Genomic DNA, 17,561 nt, shown 5'->3' with positions numbered 1-17,561 from the left:
TTCTAGATTAGTAAGTACACCTTGCTGTTTGTGATGGTGTGGGGCTGTCCATGTCAGAATCAGACTGTCAAATAAAATTAGACTTGTCCATTTCCGAGACCCTAGAAATTAAAATTTTCCAGGGAGCATGCCCCCAGACTCCTCTAGATGACTAACGTCTATGGCATTTCTTGACTCACATTTGAAAAATCCTAGATCCGCCCTGCTGACAGGAATGCATCAGAGGGATTAGCATAGTGATCTCAGACATTGAAATTTCACAGCAGGTTCATTTCTAAATGTTTATTTTATATAAAACATTGAACAGATGTAAAAGTACGGAGAGAACCCTTCTCAATAAACAGGGTCAGATTAACCAAAAGGCAAGACTGGGCAGCTGCCTAAGGCCTCCTCAAACAAGGGAAGTTTGTTTCCTTATTTAAGGAAAAATTAAACATTGTAGCTTTACAGAACAAGGAAAAATATTTTGTTTACTCGTTAGGTCAATTTCAGTTGATGAAGAACAGACTACCTCTGACAATGAAACACAGTAAACTCTGACATTTTGCTTTGATGAGTGTTGAGGACGATATTCTAGGAAAAATTAACTTGGACGAACTTATCAAAGACTATCAGAATCAAATCGCACTAACTACTCTATCTCAAGTAGCATTCAATCATCGTATGCAAATAATTTACACGCTATGTTCTAAGTTTATGCTTTTATCAGATGCTTTATGAAATTTGTATTTGAATTTTGCTGTTGGAAAAATAGGCAACCTATGGCCTTTAGAGTAAGGGAAAGGAGGACTTTACTACGTATTTTTGCTGCCCAGGGCCTCCGAAAATCTTAATCCGGCCCTGTCGATAAAACCTACTAAGACGAACTTTAAACTAAATAATGAAAAAAAACTCAATCAATTTGTAATTTACTATGTTCAACAATCATTTTCCTCTACAATTGCTGACAATTCTTGTGTTTGTAACAATCCTCACTTTTTTCGAAAAACTTGCCACATTTCCAACATATATGTGCATGACATTGTGTGCATTCGACATGAAAACATCCCTCATTTTTTTCAATCAAAATTGAGCATTTTGGACATTGACGAGTATCTGCATTCTGCGCCCAAGTTTTAAGCTTCTGCTCAGACGTTGGCATTTCTTTACTGGCTTTAAATGCTTCACATGTATCAAACATCTTATGAGCAACATCACCGCATTTCTGGCAATATTGATTATTGCATTCTGGACATAGGAAAACACTAGGACTACCTGAAACTTCGTAAATCCAAGAGCAATCTGGAGTAGGACAAGGTTTGAAGGCGGAGTTAGCAATCAAAAAACATTCCACGGATACTTTATACAACTTTGCGATATCATCTGTATTCAAAATAGCAACGTAATCTTCTTTAATCACGGAAGATGTGCAATCTTCGTTGAGACATTGAAGAGGGAACTTGTTTTTAACTTTTGGTGAATCCAACGCATCAGAAAGATATTGTGTGATACAAGTTGAACAATATGGATGTCCACATAACGTTAGAACATAACGATCTTCAACATCAGCTAAACATACTGGACAACATATTTCTCTGTTTGTAGAACTTTTCAACGTGTTGGGCAAAGTTTTTAAATGCTCTTCAAGTTTCATGTTGACGTTATGAACGGACTCTTTGCTCCCATTAAGAACGAGCTTTCGTCTTCGTATGTCCAGCGATGCTTCACAATCTTCCCCTTCCACAAGTTTTCCGAGATCCTTACCGAAATGCTTCAATATTTCCCTTATGGCACCTACGGGTTGCTCACTGTTGCGCAACGAAATCTCCACTTTACTTGCGTATTTAAATTCTTCAATTAATCTCTCGATTTCAAGACGGGCACGGATCTTCGATTCAATTGAAGCAGTAATTTCAAGACGACGTCCAAAACTACAGGTGAAAACAGCAGCATCATATTTCTTCTGTATCTGTCCGAGTTTCGATCGACCATTACCAGTAGATAAACGTCTAGATATTGCTGGATCATCAATGACAATTACCTCTGGTCTGATTAACTCAGCAACTTTTGCACCAGTAGCTTGAACCAACTAAAGAAAGAAAAAGAAAGTTCCATAATTTATAAATTCTAAAATTTCTCTATCGTACAAACTGAGAGACTCATGCTACGCCATGAAAATCAACTAAATGATAAACATCACTTATCAAGAAACTTCATTTTAGAATCGTAAAAAACTATAATGATTTAGAGTTTTTTAATATAGACAAAAAAACACGTTGCTTTTGGTTATTTGTACGAACAGGATACAGATCAACACTATGATAATGAAGTCCATATTAGATATTCGTGAGGTGAATATTTTTCTCATTAAAAATTTAACATTTTGAAATTTAATCTCTTATTGTGATCACAAATAAAGTAAATTTAAAAAGTAGATGATCAAAACCATACCGTTGGTTGACAGTTGTAACTAGACACAGTGATTTTCATTCGATTCTTATATTGTTCCACGTCCACATTTATGGAACAACTCCTGCGTAAATCTGCTATATCTTGTTGTATTTTTTTGTAAAGTTTCATATCACAAAAGAAATCTCGTTTGCTGTCAAATTCTGCGTACATCGCACGAACACCTAAAACACCAATCGTTGCGTCGAAATGATCAATAAAACTTTCAGCAATGCTCATGTTCTCAAACTCGACGGACGCCATAACTTTCTGGCAATTTGCAATCCAAATATTTTTGAATTTAGAATTAGGGTAGTTCTTCATCAGCGTTAAAAGTTTTTCTTTTTCAACGTCCGTGTCAACATCTTTCAAACGTTTAGATGGAACTGTAACTTTGATTACAGCACGCATTAAGTTAGCATCGCAGCATGTTTTTAGAGTGTTCCGAACCGTCATTTCATCTGATATTCATTAATAGGTAAACGTATATCACCTTTATTTGTAATCGAAGGACATAATTTATTTTGCAAAAGGTTTTCCTGTATTTTGGGTGAAGAATTTCTCACATTTAATGTAGGCAAACTTGTTCGCAGGCAGCGGAAACCAGCTAATGATAACTTTGGTGCCAAGCGAAGAATAAGAACTATTTTCAGATATCAATGATTCAACAGGAAATGGTTTTAACGTTAGGTTTTTCACGTTGTCAATGGAAAAATCTCGTTCACGATTTATGGATAAACTAGCTTTTGATCCATCATTGCTGTTACAATATGTGACATTCCCCCAACGAAAATAATCTCATTTTTATGATTACAGTACTGAGATATGTGAAGAACTTTTCCATAATCTTGTAAAATATTTTTGATCTTACTGTCATCGATCTACAACAAAACATAAACACGGTTTAAACACATATTCAGAGAATTTCTTTGGAAATATCTGACTTTCACGTTTTATGCAAGTTATTTCGGGTTTTAAAAAATAAAATCCTTTATCGCAAGAAAAAATTTTCCAACTTATAAAAATGACTTTGCTTCAAATGCAAGTTTAAATTGAATAAAATTTTCATCAACAAACCTCTTTTGTCAGATCATATATCTCCAAAAAAACGTTAAACTTGCAACTCGTTCCTTTTTGAAGTATCAATTTTGTCTGTAAGTCGTTGCACATAAGTGACTTAAGACCACCATTACAGATTGATATTTCTGAATAACCCTGAAGATCGTTTTGTTTCGACTTAATGACATCATTAACAAGTTTGCAAGCGTCATCAAGGCAATGTTTACTTGCATAAACATCAACAGTTCCCTTGTCAACGTTACATTCTATGGCACACAAATTAGATGGTGAAAATGATGCTGCACGTGTTGATATGGATGATTCAATATGTTTAATAGTTGATCCTTTTGAACCGATTACTGCCTTTACAAGTTCTGGACTACACAAAATTTGTTTTCGTTCAACTCGACATTTCGAGATTTCATCTTCATCAATAAACTGTAACATATAAATTGCGTTTTCTGCTATCCAGTCAAACTCAAATGGCGTGACGTTTTCCAAATATACTTGATCTCCTGTTCTTTTGAGTTGCTGATACATCACCCAATCTGGTTGATCGCCCAGACATGATAATACAGACGAGGGATGTAACTTGGCATTTTCACGTGACAACACAGAAGTGTACCCAAGCTTCTCATGACCATGTGACCATGCAATGTTTTCAAAAAATCCAGCCAATAAACTTTTAACAAGCGATTCTTTAACATCACTAGAAGTCACATCAAGGTTAGCATCAGGTTTTATGGTTTTTAAAGCGTTTTCTATCTCTTTGTAACTTTCACGAACAGAGCGGAGAAGTTTGGAATTTATAGCATTTGCTTTGCACCAATTGCTTTGTTTTGAAGAAGGTATATCTATCCACTTCTTGTAAACATCAACTGCACTCAAGAGATCTCCGCTTGTTTGACAAAATTGCTGTTTTTGTATGTCGCATTCGTTTCTTTTTTCAACTGTTCCTCTATAAAATACATCATGTCCACACGACATCAATGAAGCAACAATGATTACGTCCCTTCCACAGCCTCGAGAAAGACCCTCAAGTAACGCCTTAGATAGTTGTGGTTCAGTAGGAAGTTGTAGCATTTCTCTGCCCAAATAATTCAACGTTCCGTCTTGCTCGACAGCACGCAATAACTGTAAGCTTTCAAATGATTTCATCAGAGACGAACGAGGGGGACTTTCAACAAAATCAAACTTTTCAACATCTGAAACTCCTAAACTTAACAACTGAAGTACAGCCAATCCAAGGTGCATTTTCAAAATTTCTGGTTTTGTACTTTCTTCCATATTACTATAATCATGTTCTGAATAAAGGCGGTAACACTTTCCTGGGCCAGTTCGACCTACAAAGCAATCAAATTCAATCTAATTTAGTGATGGTTACTAAAAATGATAAAATTTTTGCAATGATTAAATATAAAGGTGTAAAGAGTGAAAAAAACCTACCAGCTCTCCCAGCTCGTTGTTTAGCAGAACTTCGACTTACAAATTTTATATCCAATGTTGTCATATTCTTAGTTGGATCAAAAGAAGGTTCTTTTACCATTCCAGAATCGATAACAATTTGAATACCTGGAATTGTTAAAGACGTTTCAGCACTGTTTGTGGCGACAACGATCTTTCTTTTATTGCTTGGCGTCGTCGCAAACACCTAAACATTAATAAAATCTCTAGGAAATACGGCTTTAATTCGAGGTAAAAGAAGACGTTATGTATAAAATAACAATATAACGCGCAGAATGATTTGTCTGAAGCTGAGTTTGCATTAGCCTTGGCAAATTTGGAAAACCGAACTGAGCTCAACTAATTAAATAAATTCAAAAGAGAATCTGCAAATCAATCATGAATACATGTTACAGGAAAAAAATAACTGTTTGTAATTTATCTGTTTCACACTATTGTCTGTTCTGTGTCACGTTTGAATCGATCTGATCTTTATCTCTTCCAAACATCTCCTCGGTTTGTACGAGCATGTGCAAACAGAAAAAAAGATTTTATTTCGTAATACCTTTTGTTGTTCATCTGTTTGTAACTTTCCATGAAGTGGAAGGATAACATAATGCTCTCTTTTGAGCCTTTGTTCCAACTTGTCACATGTCTTTTCAATTTCATTTTGTTGAGTTAAAAATACCAAAATATCTCCTTGCTCCCCAGAATGACAAACATTAACAACTTTGTCACATACTCCTTCAACGTAATCAGAGGGTCGTTCTCTATCATAAAAAATATCAACAGGAAATGTTCTACCTGGAACTGACACCAGCTTAGAAACATGAAAATAGTTTTGGAAAACAGCTGTGTTTAGAGTAGCAGATGTTACAATCAGTTTAAGAGTTGGACAACGAGGCAGTAACTGCTTCAGCATTGCCACAAGCAAATCTGTATGAATGGATCTTTCATGAGCTTCATCAATAATAACACAAGAATATTGTTCAATTAAATTGCCATTTTTTAGAACTTCATTTAATAAGATACGATCTGTAACAAACTTAATTCTTGTTTTTTTATTCATTTTCTTATCCAAACCAACATGGTACCCAACTTCACTGCCAAGGCGACAACAAAATTCATCAGAAACACGTTTTGCTAAGCTAACTGCCGCAATTTTGCGAGGTTGAGTCACAACAATTTTTCCATTATTTCCATATTCTTCAGCCAGATATTGAGCTAGTTGCGTGCTCTTTCCAGAACCTGTTTCTCCAACGAGAATAACTACTTGAGTTGATGCAACAGCCTCCAAAATCATCGAACGTTTAGCATAGATTGGTAAACTTGCTTCGAATTTTTTAAATTCCCTTTCCATAACGACCTTGTGAGACTCTAAAATATTCTCTATCTCATGTTGGAGTCCCATATCACAGTAATCTTGTATTTTACGAAAAAATATTTCCATAAGTTGAATATACTTCTTTTTAAATTCATGTCCCTGTTCGACCAATTCTTGTAGTTTTCCTTTGTGGGTTGTCTTTATGATTTTAAATCGCTCCAAATCATCCAAAGACATTTTCTTTTTTCTTGGTCGTGAATTTTGTAATATTTTTTCAAGATCTTTAATTTTATTTTCGTTCAGTAAAAGAAGTGCATCACACCGTCGTTGTAAATTGTTCAAGAAATTTTGTAGTTTAGCGTTCAGATTTTGCCGCTCTAATTCTTCTTTGACGGCTATACAAGGCTTTAAGGTGATTTTTTTTCCACAGATACAAACTTTCTTTTTTTTCGCAATTGCTTCTTGAACAGTTTCAAATGATTCAAACCAAACTCGTGCATGAATATCTTTGATTTTTTGTACATCAACAATGCCACGACAAAACTTTAAAACATCAATAATGTGCTTTGTTTCGATATTTTTGCCTACGTTCTCCAATACTATATACAAGTTGCTCAAAAGTGATACAACGTTTTTTGAATATTTGGCTTTTATTTCTTTGTTGTCAACATTTTTCTTCAAATTTTGATACAAATTCTGGCGTTGTTTTTGTGAAAACACCTTCACCATCCAAGCATCGTGAATTTTAACGAGATTTAAAATCTCTATGTTTTTACAATTTCTTAATATAAACATGCGAACATCATCTTTGCTTGTGTCGACAGAGAAACCACCCAGCCATAAAGTATGGATATTTTCAACACGTTCAATGTTAACATCACTTATGTTTCGGCAAAATTCTTGAAAAGCCAGCTGCGTATTCAAAAGTTGCTGTTGATTATCACCAAGCTCTTCCTTTTGTTCGTCTTTGCTAGGTAACAGTCGAAAAAGACTTTCATTTTGTTGTGTAGTTGTAGTATCTGTACTTCTATTGTCTTCCTCTTTATCAACTTGTTCACCAAAAGATTGCATATCCCTTGACAAATTTTCCACGTTGCCTGTGTATTGTGGAAAGTCAGTGCAGAAAATTTCACTCTCTTTGACAACTGAATATTTAGCTTGTGGCTTTTCATTTTCATGGATTCTTTGAATGTCTTGTGTTGATAATTCATTAGTGTTGGTGCTGACATCGAAGTCATTGGTTGTGTGGTAACTTGACTGAGCCATGTTATTTTCAGACACTAGCAAGGATTTATCAAAATTGGATCTGAAGCCACCATCATCGACAGTGTGGTCATGTGACAGACCCAAGTCACCTTTAGACTCTAGAAAAGATTCATTAAAATTGGAACTGAAGCCACCATCATTAAAAGTGTGATCATGTGACAGACCCAAGTCACCTTTAAACCCTAGATAAGATTCATTAAATTTGGAACTGAATCCACCATCATTAAAAGTGTGATAACTTGACTGACTTGTGTCATCTATAGACACAGGCAAAAATTTATCATTATTGGAGGGAACAGGACTATCAAAGGAAACAGTTTTCAATTTTCTCTCTGTGAGATACTTCCTTTGCCAAGTTTCAACAGTTGAATGATGACTGCAAACATTCTAAACAGACATAAAAAGCTTTATAGTCTAGTACTAATAATAACATTCAACACCAATATTGAGAAAAATTTTTGTCATTTTCAAATATGAGTAAATATTTCAGTTCTTCTAACAAAACGCAACATCGAGAAGATTTTATACTAATAGACATCACATTGTTTTTATTCGTTTGAATATATGCAAAAAGTGGTAATTATGATAACAAAATGATTGAACAATCAGAAAGTCAATGCATATTTATAAGATTAAAGGTTAGCAGACAAAGGTAGAAATTTGATTCTTACTTTGCGCGGAAGATGTTCATTTTTTTGACTTGAATTTGATTCATTCACATCGAACATACAAAGTGACACCTTATACAAACCGTAAGATCTTAGTTTTTCATCTAACAAACGGTTCCATGCAAGTATCTTACTATTATAATTTTTGCAGTAAACCATGATTTGTAAATATCCCTGTTTGACATCCTTATCTAAATATGCAAGGCCTACAATATGCGAGTTTCCTTCATCAATTGAACTTGAAATAAATTTAAGAACAACATTCGCTGCTACAAACGATTCCTTATTCAACAAAAACCAATATTCTGTTTGTTGACCCCACTCAAGTTCATCCGTTCCTTTGTGTAAGACTACAGCATCTGAGCGCCGCGGTGAGTCTTTGCATACAACAGATGGACGACGTTGTTCTCTCGGGGCTGGCTTATCCTTTGCTGATGAACTTTTGCTATTCCCCATTGCTTTACATTGTTTTTCTAAAAGGCGTTGCTTATTTGCCCTGACTGGTAATGAAATAGTTGTCTTCTTTGTCTTTATATGACATAATTGTGTCACGTGAACAGGAAATTCTTGGGGTCTTTTCTTGGAATCCCTTGTCATGTTCTTAGAACTCAATCTTTTTTAAAAAAAAGTCCGATATTTTCCCAATTAAAATATCGAAATTAATGAATTACGATGGCATGCTGTAGTTTTCTTAACGTCTCTAATTTTAGTGAGATCCAGAATTCTGTGAAAAAATAGAAAACTGTGTAAGGAAAATATTGAAACAATGAAAAAGCACTACGTTCGAGAGAAATTCATTTATGGTTTACTAAGGATGGGCCGATAGCCCGATACCGGTACCAAATGCTCAATACTATCGATGCCCGTTTTTTTTACCACGGTTTAGAAAAAAATATCGATACTTGTATGAAATCGAAATTAACGATTGACTTCTTGAAAGGAAAAGTAGTGCTTACAAGATACGTTTGAAGTATTAAACTTAAGTTTATTTAAATGTTAGTATTATTTTGTAATTTGGCACTATTAAGTACACAATTAAAGTATAGTGTGGTATAGTCATATTGTAATGTTAGCCGTTGTTGCCCCTAATAATCATTACAAAATATTCTTTTTGTTTTGGTAGTATGAGTTGGGAAAATATCGATAACGATATCAAATAAACGATATGGTATCGAATGAAAAAGCTGAGATTGCCTATCCCAATGTTTGACCATTGGCATTGTTCCTTCATGGACATCCCCTCCTATTCAGTACTAATAATTAGCACATGCGCAGTGAGTGCTATCAGGTGTGTGGTCACTGGTGTGAACCATTGGGTGAACATCTGTGAAACAGTTACGTAGAAGTTGGTATCATAATGAAGAGTAATAAAGCTGTAATTTCTTCTTGTGAGAAAGATTTTATTCTTTCATGTATTCGTAAAGGAAAGGTGAGCGATCTTTGGTCAGTTACGACAATATGTCATTTTTAAAGTTAATGCTTCAAACCCAGCTGGGACTGTGATAGTCTGGCCCTAGCCAGACCTAAGTTGTTACGGAGGCAAAGATCGTGCAACAGGCTTTTATTAATTCAATATATAATATTCCATTTTAAAAAATTCATTTTTCTAAATTTTAGCACCCAACTTGAAAAAAATTGACAAATTTTCTTCTGGGGCTAGTGCCTTGTTTGCCTCATGGTAGCTTAGACCCTGGGGAGTATTGTTAGATGTTTGTATATATAGATCGTCCAGTTTAGTAAAGTCCTGATGAGAAGGACTGTTTATGTTTATCTTGATGTTGAGAGATGTTTTGAACAACCTTGACGATCAATACCTTCAAACATATGTCATTTTTCTGTCAGATCATGGTGTGGAAATGAAATATTATTTTGCATCAGTGCACTAAATCATCTCATCAGATTATCAATATTCAAAAAAATTTCATACTTATCCAGTTTTCTCTTTGTTAATTATACAGTAAAATCAAACAAATAAGACAGCGTTTGTATATGATCAAATGGTAGTCTGTGTTTGTATATGATGAAATTTTATTTAATGATAAAATGGTACAACTTTTATAACTACAGCATACAAATATAAAAATGTTAACTAAAATCAATGTTTAAAATATCCATGATAAAGGGCTTGTATATGATGAAATGCTATTCATTGTCTGTATAATGATAACATCAGCAATCCCTATAGTCATTGAATTACCTTGTAAGGTATGAAGTCATTTAAATGGGGCACAAAATCATACGAAATAGAATATCAAGTTGTGTATTTTGATAATAAAAATATACCTGTGAATACCTCTTCATTACCAAGGCAGATTTTTTTGAGGGCAGGGGTGCAGGGGAATGCGTGGATACATAAATTCTGGAAGAATTTCCCCTACATTAGCTAGGATTTATAATTTACTTGATTTTATTAAAATATTTTAAAACTTATTGCAAGGTTCACATATATTGTAAACCTAAAAATCTACACACACATGGCCTTTAAGTTAGAACAACCATTCACTGTCCTTCACCCATCTAGTAAAATGAACATTGATCTGCCCTTGTCCAATACATCATGAGTGGATGTACTTCAGTATGTTTTGAGAAGGTAAATAGTATGTTTTCTTTTCATTGCTGTAGCGTTTAGATGGACGTAATACATATGATTATAGAGAGTTGAAAATATCTCTTGGCTTGGAATATGGTCATTGTGAAGTATTGTTGGGGAAGACAAGGTTTAGTGATCAAATGAAAAATACCAGTGTGTCTTTCGAGATAATATATTATTTACTTGTGATTTGGTCCAATGTTCAGTCCAATTTTCACTATTTCTTATATGTTTATCTGGCATTCAAAGGAATTATTTGAAACAATGACATTCAAGTTTTTTAATATAGAGTTCTTGCCCAGGTTTCAAGTGAAGTTGTCAGCCCCACTGTTAACCGTCCATCAGAAGGACAATTGTTTTTCAATGTGGAACTTTCACCAATGGCATCTCCTGCTTATGAAGTTGGAAGGTAAATACCATTCTTTTTATTTCTATATTTTGTTGGATGATTTACATATGTAATGGTTTTTAGAATGTCTGGGCAGATGGTTGAGTTAAACAGACTATTGGAAAGAGTGTATAAGCATTGTGAATGTGTTGATGTTGAAGCCTTGTGTATTATAGCAGGAGAAAAGGTAAGTTTTTTTATTAATTGATTTTGTAATGTTTGATGATTACAAGAAATAGATAAAAATAAACAGAAAAAATAAATTGGGTGACTTAATGATTTTTTAGTCAAGTTTTGTGAATGTTAGACTATATATTAATAACACTTTTGTTGCAAAATTATTGGATAAACATGACTTTTTAGGTTTGGTCAATCAGAGTTGATATTACAATCATGGATGATGGTGGAAATATTGCTGATTGTGCTTCAATTGCTGCAATTACTGCATTATCTCATTTTAGGTAAGACCCAAGCCTACAGTAGAAGTTGAATAAATTAGTTGCATTATTGATATGTTTAAGAACAGAATTTGCTGACACTGTTGTACATTCTTTTGATGAAATCTTTTAGGCATCCTGATGTTGAAATATCTGATCAGGATTTCACCATTGTGAGTTGCTAAAAAATGACAATTGACAATCTATTTATGTTTTCATATATTATCTAGTTAATTAACGTGTTGAAATAATTTTGTTGTAGTTGCCAGTAACAGAACGACATCCAGTATCCCTGGGTATCCATCACACACCCATTTACATCTCCTTCTCATTTTTTCACAATGGGTATGGTAAATTATTTTCATCTCTACTTATAATTTATCGATGTTGTTATAAGGTACAAACTTTACAAGTAAATTTATCAGATGTATAATCATGGTGAAAGATAGCATTTCTAAATCATTATGTCAATTATATAGTATGTGTGATGCTTAGTATGAACTTTGTAGAGGATATCATTCGGTGTTTTTTTTTCCATTGGAATATTCACTTCCGATAAACAATTAAATACATTACAAAATCATATCAATTTCCTAATGTCTTTAAGTGATTGGGTTAGTCGGTGATTTGTAGCATAGTAGGTTTTTATGTAGAATTTCATTATTTTATAACTGTTGAACATTTTTATAAAATACAATATTTTTTCATGGTTATTTCAAGGGAATTTTTATTGGTTGATGCGACAGATAGAGAAGAGAGGGTGATGGAAGGACAAATGATGATAGCGATGAATATTAACCGCGAAATTTGCACAATTCAAATGAATGGAGGATTGTGTCTTGAAAAAGATCAGGTTAATGAGAATATTTTACTTAAGTCAAATATTTTAATATTACTTTCTATAGTTGTGCCAACTTTGGTATTTTGAATGGAACTCCTATATGCAAGTTGTCACTGAGGACACTTTGAAAAAATTGTTGCAAATTTGAGATACATAATTAAAAAAAAATTTAGTAGCTAAAACTGTTACAAAAAGTAGATTTTCAAAATCTTTCCAATGATACACGAGTGATTGTGTTTTCCCTGACGCTTTGTTTTGGTGTCAGTTACCAGTAAACCTGTGAAATATTTTATTACATTGCTACCTGCTGTTCATTATTCCTATTGGTCAGTAAATACTAAAGACAAAGTTTTCTTGAATAGTTTTTTACATTCATATAAAATTACAGCGTTTGTTTAGTGTATATTGTGTGAAAATGTATAAAAGTAGCGTTTTGCCTCAAGAATTTTTTTCTTTAGCAGAAAGTTTTTTTCTAAATACATATATTAATCGTTTGAAAAATATCGTGTTAATTATATTTTAAGATGATTTTTCTTCTGGTATAATTTGACGTACAAGATAAGATATACTTATCGCTGCTACGCTCCTGCATCGTGATGTCTGTTTGGTTTTAAACGTCTGTAATCCGAAAAGATGTACCATAAACAAAGGAATTTTCAATACAATAAATCCTAAAATCGCTTGAGTGATCACCAACATCTATTTTATTTCGTTTGACGCTTGATTCACCGTTGCCGTATTTAGCCAGTTCGGTAGTTACCGGATGAGGAAAATGTTAAAAAAATGTTTTCATTCGAAATGGCAATGAATTCATCTTTTAATTTGTAAAATGAAATAAGATGTAAAGCACGCGAGATATTTATGCGGGAAATTAAAGCTGTAAACATGGCAAAGCGCTAAACCTTTTATCGCGCAATCATGTTGTACAAAACCAGACCTGTCTTGAAGTATTTTTATCCGAGCTAATTTGCAATATATGCTAGAACACGAAACCATCTTGTACACGAACTCGTAGTCCTAAGGGTGTCTCACTGCGCCTAGCAGTTTTTGCTGACAAGGGGCGGAGCATCACTTCCCCTTGCGATAGTAACTTCTAGTTTTATAAATTATGTTTTAACATTTCAGAAGTTTCTTCATTCCTTTCAGATTCTCAGATGTTCGCAGATTGCTCGCGTCAAAGTGGCTGAAATTACGGAACTAATACAGAAAGCGTTAAGAAATGATGAAGAGACGAGGTTTGTTTTTTCATAGAAAGCTTAAAGATTTTAATGAGAATTTGTGGTTATGATTATATTGGAAATTTGACTGTCAATGTTTGAGATGACTCGATTTTTGTTTAGAAAGAACGGTAAACGACGAGTACAACTAACTAATACTTATGAAAAAATCAGCGAAATAAATAAAGATTCTTCACATATTAATTCAAAGAAAGTGCTTAAAATGGATACATCAAAAGGTTAAGGATTAAACTTAAACGTTTCCAGCATAAGACTGTTTAGATACTCATACAAACGATGTGGGAAATTTTTTGAATGTGTTAACATAAATGCATGTTTCTTGTATGTGGACGTCTTCATCAGGTAATTAACCTTTTTTTACTGAAATTCTCATGCATATATGCACATTTTAGATACACAAATAGAAAAAGAGAACACGAAAGAGTCGTATCCTTTTTTAAACATTACTTTTATAAATATTTCTCTATTATTGTTCTGTTATAGCACTAGAACTATGACTTGTTAGGGTTATTTTATGAAACTATAAAAGAAGTCATTGTATAGATTTTTTCTTTACTACTTTCATGCAATTTGTTGTCAGATTAAAGGTAATGTACATCTGACTCTGTTTAAAGTTTGAGCCGTTCAGTTTAGAAACTTTGTGCTTTTTAGGGATTTAATACTGCGGAGATTGGTCATGGCGGCTGGAATACATGGATAAATGATGACACAATGGAATTTGATAGTGATCAATTAGTATCTGATGATACGAATAAGAAACGGTTGTTTACAGGTATTTTGAAAAGTATTTATTGTTTGGTTTGCATTGATCGTTTTATAGATTTATCGTGCAGTTGCAATGTTCTCTTTCTCATTTTCGTCACCAACTATACGCTTTTATTTGCACTACTTTATCAATTACTTAGTCTTTTTGTTCTCTGTTTAATGTTGATGAAATAGCCACATGAATTCTTTAGGGGACATGTCTTGTTCAAGTAGCGAAGAAGACACAATTTTATTGACATCTGCAGACTAATTTCTAAGACAGGTAAAATATTTTTTTCTCATCAACATATGTTTACTATTGATAAGAAAATTCGAGGCCATTACAACGACGTTACACAATAGTGTGTTCTGTAGTGTAACGACCAAACAGGCATAAGTGCTAAATGTTTTTCTGTGTCACAAAGCTTCCATGTTCTGCGTCAAAAAAAGAGGGAAACCCTTAAACTTTTTTACGTTGTGTAAAGAATATATTTTTTGTTTTATTGCCAATAATATTGCTATTCAATTTCCTCCTTTACAAGTACACTTTAATTTCCCATACGAAATGAACGTCATATTTATTGTTTCATAATTAAGAAATCTTGGTGTATTACCGCGATTATTTAATAATAAAAATGGTTACATCTATGTAAAATTTCTCTGTGTTGTCAGGCGCAGTTCGAAATTGATTCACCATTACACATATGAGTTGGTGCAGTGTATACATTTAAAGAATGTTCTTAACAAATTTCGAACCAAAGCGGCTATCTGTCGTTTTTTAATGTAACATAAAATAATTCCAAATTCATAACCTATTCACTTTATACCGAGATTTTTACCGTATATTTCGCTAAGAATCTGTAACTGATATTATATTGAATGTTCTTTAGCTAATCTACATAAACAAAATAATTTACATAAGTTCAGTCATTCTGGACTAGTTTACTTGATTTTTTACGTGACAGTTTCATAACATCTTTAAAATAAAATGGAGTGTTTCCTATAATGGAATAATAGTTCCACAAATGATCGTCTTTAATTATGTTAAAGTCTAGTATAAATAACTTAAGAATCAAGTCTTAAACGTTTTTCGTACAAAACTTCATAACATTTTAAACTTTCGTTGACACAAGACAGAATCTCATCTATTTCATCGCTTTCTTTTTCTTTTGATGAGGTCATTTTATCTTTCTTCTTTATTCCTGAGCTCTTAGCAACAGCATCATGCCAGCCGGTCCATAGGTTCCACTCTGGTATTGCAACCCCTGGTTCCCAACTAGTCATATTTTCCATGTACTCCAAACCTGACGCATCACAATATTTTTTCAGCATTGCTTCAGGATTTTCAAGAAGATCATCGGCGTCGACGACAATAGGACTTTGGTCTAACTCTTTAACAACAAATTCATACAAGTCCAACAATTCGCGAAATCCAGCTTCTTGTGGATCGAAATAATCCCAACCGGTCTTCTTTGAATTTATTGATGCATGATAAAGAGAAGGAACAGCTTTCTTTGGATTACGAATGAGAAAGGAATGTTTGAAATTTCTAAGACCTTTCTGTCGAAGAATTTCAAAATTATCCTTCAGATAATAAGCCATATCTTTGGAGAAGACAAATTTCTTTCCTTCGTGTTTGGCCGAAAGACTTTTACTGATAGCATCCAAAGTACCATCAAGTTGATCAGGAATATTTCTGTAGCGGTCACTTTTACGGTTAGGAGCGAAATAATAGAATTGGGAAAAAGGCTCATGAAATATTTTACCATTGTAAAGATTTATTATTGCTCGTTGAAATGCTGTTGATATGCAACGTGGAGCAGTCCATAAAAAAACTCGCGTCTGATCTTCTATTGATGACATCTTACTCAATTTTAACTAAAACAAAAAGTAGATTGTTTAAATTATCCAACAGCTGAGTTTAAATCACATATTAATAATTTATTGTGTTTTCTTATCAGTTTGATCAACAATTATATTTGCATTTCAAATTTCATCAATGAGTGCTTGACGAAAACTGAGCTGGTTTAACTCGCTCTACTATTTTTCATAGTATTTTTTAACATTATTTTAAAAATAGAACTACAGAGACATATAAAAAACGACTCGGTAACCTACACCATTTGATTCAATTGAAAATGACCAAAATGAAATACTTGATGTGTATATGGGCGTATCGCATCTTGTATGACCAATTTTGTTGAAATTAAAATTAGATAATTGCTTAAAAGTTGAAATTTGAACGAGATGGCTTCGTAAATATATTATAACGCTCAACATATTTACATGAAATATTTGAACAAATTATTTTGCTTATCGAATCATCTTTCGATTGGTCGTAAACAAGATCAGAGTAAACTTAGAAATGATACACAGAGTGAGTGTCGTTTTGAGGTCAATTTCATACCTCACATAAAGAAAAGAATATACACTCAACATACGGTCACGTTTTTATGATCAAGTAATAACGCAGAGTATTAAACCTTCCACGATGAATGACTTTACAAGTCAAATATTTAACGTATATTCAACATCAGAATACTCTTATTCTTACACGGATAAGAAAATATATGTCTGCTGCTAGGTATCTCATAATATGTTTCTTCATCTCTCACAAAATGAATGCTTCAAAACAGGCACTTAAACGATATACAATAAGTTTTTGTTTTTTTACAACGAGTTGGTTTAGGTCAAACCACGTGTGGTACAAGAATAATAATCTTGACAAAGCGTAATAAAGTCAGTTTTCCCTTACGTTATTTATTACGAGGATTACTGCATGGAAGAGAAAATTTCAGTGAGATGTTGGCACAATATATTACTTTATTTTAACGAAATTCGTAACAAAAAAACGTATTATATACAGAAGTATGAAGCAAAACACACTAAGAACTACGGTCGAACCTCCATCGCTCGCTTAACAGAACCTTCGGTAACTGGAAGTGATCTCATTCTTCACTGGATTTGATATTACATTTTCATTTTTAAAGTAATTTACTCTGAATAACTCGAACTACTCTATTATAGTTTTGTTCAATAACTTTTTTTATGTTCTAGAAAGGAAGAAAAATACGAACCTGTGACTGTGAATAGAAACAATGACAAACGCTCAATTGAAGAAATATACAATCGGCTA

The 17,561-nt window shown here is 33.3% G+C and overlaps 3 protein-coding genes across 4 annotated transcripts; 1 reads left to right on the top strand and 2 right to left on the bottom strand.

The window, feature by feature from the left end:
• Positions 1–267: 267 nt before the first annotated feature.
• Positions 268–8,711, bottom strand: LOC124446767 (ATP-dependent RNA helicase DEAH12, chloroplastic-like). Its single transcript, XM_046997643.1, has 7 exons — positions 8,191–8,711; positions 5,495–7,906; positions 4,933–5,137; positions 3,505–4,829; positions 3,299–3,308; positions 2,431–2,894; positions 268–2,068 (listed from the first exon to the last, which is right to left on the bottom strand). The coding sequence occupies exons 1-7, from the start codon at positions 8,641–8,643 to the stop codon at positions 935–937; spliced, it is 6,003 nt and encodes a 2,000-aa protein (XP_046853599.1). The 5' UTR covers positions 8,644–8,711; the 3' UTR covers positions 268–934.
• Positions 8,712–9,463: 752 nt separating this feature from the next.
• Positions 9,464–16,421, top strand: LOC124445592 (exosome complex component RRP45-like). Of its 2 annotated transcripts, none has more exons than XM_046996334.1 (15): positions 9,464–9,616; positions 10,810–10,904; positions 11,067–11,186; positions 11,250–11,352; positions 11,529–11,626; positions 11,736–11,775; positions 11,865–11,947; positions 12,323–12,455; positions 13,590–13,678; positions 13,784–13,899; positions 14,074–14,107; positions 14,262–14,268; positions 14,333–14,453; positions 14,638–14,708; positions 15,755–16,421. In XM_046996334.1, exons 1-14 carry the CDS (start codon positions 9,545–9,547, stop codon positions 14,694–14,696), a joined length of 1,170 nt encoding a protein of 389 aa, XP_046852290.1. In that variant the 5' UTR covers positions 9,464–9,544; the 3' UTR covers positions 14,697–14,708; positions 15,755–16,421. The 2 variants fall into 2 exon arrangements, with proteins under 2 accessions (XP_046852290.1, XP_046852289.1); XM_046996333.1 differs by having other exon boundaries at positions 14,247–14,268.
• Positions 14,978–16,288, bottom strand: LOC124445594 (branched-chain-amino-acid aminotransferase-like protein 2). The gene has a single exon (XM_046996336.1). It carries the CDS (start codon positions 16,286–16,288, stop codon positions 15,491–15,493), a length of 798 nt encoding a protein of 265 aa, XP_046852292.1. The 3' UTR covers positions 14,978–15,490.
• Positions 16,422–17,561: the final 1,140 nt, after the last annotated feature.

Source organism: Xenia sp. Carnegie-2017, unplaced genomic scaffold (genome assembly GCF_021976095.1).
Source record: "Xenia sp. Carnegie-2017 unplaced genomic scaffold, XeniaSp_v1 HiC_scaffold_22, whole genome shotgun sequence".
Lineage (NCBI taxonomy): Eukaryota > Metazoa > Cnidaria > Anthozoa > Malacalcyonacea > Xeniidae > Xenia > Xenia sp. Carnegie-2017.
This window is presented reverse-complemented; position numbering and strand designations above follow the sequence as displayed.